General features: G+C 36.1%; 1 protein-coding gene across 1 annotated transcript; it reads left to right on the forward strand.

The window, feature by feature from the left end:
• Positions 1-4,571: 4,571 nt before the first annotated feature.
• Positions 4,572-5,558, forward strand: LOC145823813 (receptor-like protein 6). The gene has a single exon (XM_082923335.1). The coding sequence runs from the start codon at positions 4,572-4,574 to the stop codon at positions 5,556-5,558; it is 987 nt and encodes a 328-aa protein (XP_082779461.1).
• Positions 5,559-6,317: the final 759 nt, after the last annotated feature.

Genomic DNA, 6,317 nt, shown 5'->3' on the forward strand with positions numbered 1-6,317 from the left:
TGTGCCACACCTTGGTCTAGGTCATACCATTCCAGGAACAAAATCACTAAGTGCAAGGATCAGGGATCTAGAACGCCTAGATAACAGCATCTCGGCCTAGATGACGCACATCTCGGCCTAGGTGATGCACACCTCGGCCTAGATGATGACATCTCGGCCAATATGCCAGGGTGAAGGTGGAGGTCAACCGAAGTGGTTCCAAGATAGTTCTAAGTGTGGAAAGGTTCCAAGGTGTCTAGGCTTAAGATGACCTCGGCAACACACCAGGTAAGAACACAGCATGCAAGCAACACTCAAGCAAAACAAGATAGGATTTGCAAATGCACATAACAAAACAAGATCATACATAAGTGTATGCAAGTATGACTAAGTTGAAGGGAGGGTTGTTACACTTAAAATAATAATTTAATCTAACAAATTGCATCTTATAAATCTAATCAAAATTTAATTTAATCTTATAAATTTTACTACCGTTGTATATTTTTTTTTCTTTATTTATAAATTATGTCCTCTCTATTAAAAAATAAATAAATAATGTAATCCTTTCAATTTTTTGGATTGATTTATACGCAACTTCCATTACATCATAGTGATGTGATCATTCGCTAGCCCCAAAAATTTGCTTTTGTGTGGTTCCAAAATTGGAATATTTGAAAATTCTTTTAAACTATTATTTTTATAGAAATCCCAAAATTCTATTTCGCCTGGTTCCAAAATTGTAATACAAAACTTCTTTCAAACTATCACTTTGTACATCTTAATATTTAAATGAAGGATGTTTATAAATTTTATACATCTTAATATTTTAATTTAAAATTTATTTTCTTATTTGTAAGCAATATTAATAATTAAATTTTTTATACAATATTAATAATTAAATTTTTTTGTAAATAAATTATTAAGTGAATTAATGATTTTTAACGATATGAGAAATATTTTTTGATGAATAATTTTGATAATTTTATTGTTGCATAGGAGAGTAGTTAGATTTTTTTTTTTAAAGTTAAATTAAAAAATTAAACAAAGAGTAGTAATGATGAGAACTTTAAGTGTTTTTAACATTAAAAATTGAAATTCTTACTGATGAGTATATCATTGCAAAAATATTTATTTTCATGATATATTTTCATGATTTTTCTTGATTTGAATATGACAGAGCTATGTGAGTTGATCAAGATTAGGACTGCTTTGTGGATGAAACCATTATTAAAGCTGTTCAACTTTTCAGTCCAGAACTTTATTTTCAATCTGAGGCAGATCAAGATGTGTTTGGGGAGTAGAGTTTTAATCTGAAGTTGGGGTGGTCACAGTAGAGTTTTGATCTGAATGTGTGTTTAATTTGTTTCTTCGTTTTCTGTCTTTGTTGGTTTCTCACCAACATTTAAGGGGTGCTAGCATATGATCGGGTAGCCCTCGCGGTATAGCGACCCCGGTCTTTTCCCATCTGATTATTGTATCCGGACTTAGGTTCCGTAGATTCTGTCATTGTATATTGTTGTTGTTGTCCTTTATTTTTTCTCATTTGGAATTATGGGATGTGTTGGGCAGGTTTGTTTCAGGTTGGTTGGGTTTAGAAACCAAGTCTTGCTGTCCAGGTTTTTGGTTGTTCGCTCGAGCGAGGAGTTTGTCGCTCGAGCGAGATGTCTTTTTGGTTCTTCGCTCGAGCTGGGGTTTGGTCGCTCGAGCGAGAGTTGGCGTCCAGTATGGACCTGTAGCTTTGCGTTCTTGGCTCGAGCGAGATTTTATTCGCTCGAGCGAGTTAGTTCATCCTTCGCTCGAGCTATAATTCCTTCGCTCGAGCGTGTGTCTGGTTACAGACCTGAGGGTTTGAGTTCTTCGCTCGAGCGAGCTTTTGGGTTGTTGGCTCGAGCAAGGCTTCCTTGGCTCGAGCGTGGTTTCTCTGTGTCTGGTCGCTCGAGCGACAAAGTCTTCGCTCGAGCGAGCCTGTCCAGTTTATATACACAGCAGCGGGATTTGATCAGTCTTTTTCATCTTATTTTGATTCCAAACCCTAGGTCCGACTCCTCTTTCTCTCTACTCACCTTCTCTCTTAGATTTGATCCATTTAAGGAGTGTTTCTACCCTAGATCCTTCATTAAAAAGATAGAGTGAGTTGAGGGCTTCCATTTAATCTGAATAGTTGGCGATTTGGAGCACTTTGGTATTTGGGGTATCATCTCTGTCTTCTCCATTTGGGTTGTTCTCTTCGAGGTAGGGATTTCCTACTCCATTTTATAGGTTTTGCTCTAAGTTTTGGTATGTTGATATGTTGGGTTTACTTTGGTAATTTTCGGGAAAACCCTGGTTGTAATATTGAATTAATTTGTATAATTAATTTAAGGGATTTGGGGAAATATGGCTAAATTCATGGTATTGGGGAAATTATTGAGTAAATGGTGTAGTTGGTTAGTTTAATCACTCACCTATGAAAATGTTGGAATTATGTTAGTTGATACAATTATTTCCTGTTTAGAAATAACTGTTTTGGGCTATCGGTGGAGGATAGTCGTGATTGTTGTAGACATTGCATGTGGATTAGGAATAACTGAAACTAATCATATTGGTTAAGTCGTTAATTTTGATTATTGCACTGATACAGAAAATACGTGTATTGATTGAGCATTGCATGTGCATTTGCATTTATATTGTTTTGTGTGGGAGGAGATAGGGGATGTACTCCACGGTTTAGGGGAAGATAGGGGATGGACCTCTAAACCGGATTTTGTTTGGGAGGAGATAGGGGATGGACTCCATTAGCATCACTTTTATGTGTGCTTATTATATAGAAGTGTTTTTATTGATACAGCACTAAAATGTGTATCAATCTGGAAGTATGAAGTGTTGTGAATTGAGCTTGAGTCTCATTTGTTTGTTGATATTGGAAGGATGTGAATATGGTATATGTAATTCACTGTTGTAAGTTTGGCCAGGTTCTGAGCCATGTTGATAAAATTGGAAAGTAAATTGTATCTTAGACAATAGTGTCATGAGACTGTAAAATGACGTGGTTGATTATCTTGGTTAACCATCTGTCAAATACTATTGCTTTATTCATTTCTTATATGTGGTTTAGTATATTTCTGCTGGGTTGTGGCTCACCCTTTATGGGAACATCATTTTCAGGTTCAGGTGATAAGCTACCTCCAAGGACTTAGCTTTGAAGGACTTGGATTCTGAAGACTATTTTTAGTTGTTTGTTTTTGGTTGTTAGTACATGTAAACATTCAATCCTAGGGCTTTTCTTGTATTGAGTTAGAACTCATATTTTTGTATCCAAGTGTTGGCTTGGAAAGATGTAAGCCTGTAGGGCATTTTATTCGATATTACATGTAATGCTTTATTTAGTGATACTCTGATGAATGAATTAATAAATTGTCTTCTTTAATTAATGCATGTCAATGATATTTAATGGGTTAATTTTGAGGGCGTTACACGCGGTGCCAACCTTGTTGGGATGGCGTGGGTCTGCTGTGACGCTTTTTGCATTTTCCCTCTTTATTGATATATCTTCTCTGGTTGCTTGAATATTCATCAATAAAATTCTTTTTTGGTTGATCAAAAAAAAAAAAAAATGAGAAGGTAGTGGATGAGACAAATATTGAACAGGCCATGGTAGTGAAATTATTAAAACATCTTCCTCATTAATCAAACCATCGAAAAGTTTAGACCTACAATTGCAAACTCATCGTGTTTGCACCCACTGCTAGTAATAATATAAAATTTACTTGCATTTTTTTGGTAAATCAGATAAAATCAATTGTTTTACAAGTACATTATATATATATATATATATATCTTTGTATGATCAAAACCAAACGATGTATAAATAAATAAATAATAATAATAAAAAAACCAGAAAGAGGAGGGTTTGAGGTAGAGATGAGAAAGAACAATTTGTCACACTTTTATAATAAAGTAGGCTTTGTATTGTCAAATACTTACGAATAATTACTTTAGTTGAAGATAATTATTAATTAGAAATTAATATAAACAAATGATATACATTGTCAGGCAGGTAGGCCGGTGATATAAAAATATGAAAAAAAAATAAGTGACAGACGCCAGTCTTTATTTAAGAATGTTACTTGAATTCACATTGTTTTTAAGAAAATTCTAGTATGTACCACCTTTATATCGTAACAAAAGCTGTACTAAAATAAACACCACCTATGCTCAACCTTTATAAAGCCAAGTCTTCCTTGACGAGTGAAAAGTTATGGAGTCCAGCTGTGTAAACATCAATGAAGACTGACTAGTCAAACTCACTTTACTTGTTTGCAGGCTTTGCATTGCACCTACATTTGCCTATAAAAGCATTTGGCCTCTCCCCTGTTAACAGTCAGCAAGCATTACAACCTTTGTTTTTGAATCTAGGAGCAAAGATGGTCTCTAACAATCAACTCTTTCACCTCTTTTTGTTTCTTTGTTTTTTCCAGATTACATGTTTGCATGCCCAACTCTGCAGTCAAGAACAGACCTCTGCATTGCTCCAATTTAAGAAACAATTTTCCTTCAATAATGATGCTTCCTACGGTAACTGTGCTTATTACGGAATCGATTCTTACCCGAAGATGGAGTCGTGGAAGGAGGGTTCTGATTGTTGCTCATGGGATGGGGTCGAGTGTGACAACAACACAAGTCAAGTAATTGGCCTCGACCTCAGTTGCAGCTGGCTCCTAGGCACCATCCACCCCAATACCACCATCTTCTACTACTTTCCTCACCTCCAAAGCCTCAACCTTGCTTTCAATGACTTTGGTATGTCTCCAATCTCATCTGAATTTAGTCGATTCACCAGATTGACACACCTCAACCTCTCATGGTCTAGTTTTTCTGGCAAAGTCCCTATAGAAGTCTCCTCTCTGAGCAAATTGGTCTCGCTTGATCTCTCTTACAATGATGGTTTGAGGTTGGAAGAACCTGGATTTGAATTACTTGTTCAAAACTTAACCAAGGTAAGAGAACTTAATCTTGGAGATGTAAACATATCTTCAATGGTCTCGAATTCCTTGCTCAATCTCACTTCTTTAACACATCTCGATCTTAGTCGATGTGGATTGCTTGGAAAATTTCCTGACGGAATATTCCAATTACCACATCTGAATAAGCTGAGTATATTGTATAATCTTGCTCTCACTGGTTATTTTCCCGAGTTTATAAACTCGAGCAGTCCTCTCCAGCACTTGGACCTTTCACACACTAATTTCTCTGGAGAACTACCTGACTCAATTGGGAATTTGAAGTCCTTGAAAGTGTTGAATGCCCGTGGTTGTAGACTTTATGGATCCATCCCTACGTCACTCGGAAACCTTACGGAAATGACTGACTTAGTCATCAGATGTAACAATTTCACTGGCATGCTCCCATCTTCACTTTCAAACCTTGGAAATCTCCTCTGCTTGGGAGTTCGGTGTAATAATTTTGAAGGTAAAATCGCAGATTTTTTACCTAATGTAAAAAGTCTTCTTTATTTATATATTAGTTCAAATAACTTCAGCGGTCCATTCCCATCTTTGGTTGCAAACCTAACAACACTTGTTGTAACGCCCTCAAAATAATAACATTAAACCCATCAGATAAGACATGCATTTACATATAAACTAACCACATTCCTTTATTTCATTGAGTTCCATTACATAAGTATTACATGTTAACATCAAAACAAAATGCCCTACGGGCTTACAGCTTTCCAAGTTAACACTTGGTTTCAACAAAAGAGTACTAACTCGTTTACACATTAAGCCCTTGGCTTGAAGTTACATGTAATACATCAAAAGTAAAACAACTACACTATGTCCGCCTCTAGCCTCCCAAGCTATGTCCTTGGAGGTGGCATGCTTCCTGTACCTGAAAATGATATTCCCATATAGGGTGAGCCACAGCCCAGTAGAAATACACTAAACCAACCATGGACAATGACTAAAACATTAGCAATTGATAGTTGGTCAACACTGATACAATCACATAAATTACATATTTATGTCAACGACTTACAAGTCCCAATTACTTTTCATTTTCCCTTTTTCAACAGATAAGCATGCTAGCTCTATCATCATTTCCACAGATATGTATAAAAACTATATCTCACATTCAGATAAGCATAAAAGCTATACCCACATTCTCAACAGATATGTATATCAACAATATCCACAGATAAGCATACAAGCTGTATCCACACTTCACAAAGATAAGCATATGAGCTCTATCTTCACTTCTCTAGACAAGCATATGAGCTCTGTCTACGGAGTTCATCCCCTATCTCCTCCCAATACCTATCCGGTTTAGAGGTACATCCCCTATCTTCCCCTAAACCGCGG

Source organism: Camellia sinensis, chromosome 4 (assembly GCF_055761805.1).
Source record: "Camellia sinensis isolate YWXY chromosome 4, ASM5576180v1, whole genome shotgun sequence".
NCBI lineage: Eukaryota > Viridiplantae > Streptophyta > Magnoliopsida > Ericales > Theaceae > Camellia > Camellia sinensis.

Excerpts from the sequence above, each read along its gene's own strand:
- LOC145823813 (XM_082923335.1), top strand. The coding sequence starts at position 4,572 with ATGGAGTCGTGGAAGGAGGGTTCTGATTGTTGCTCATGGGATGGGGTC.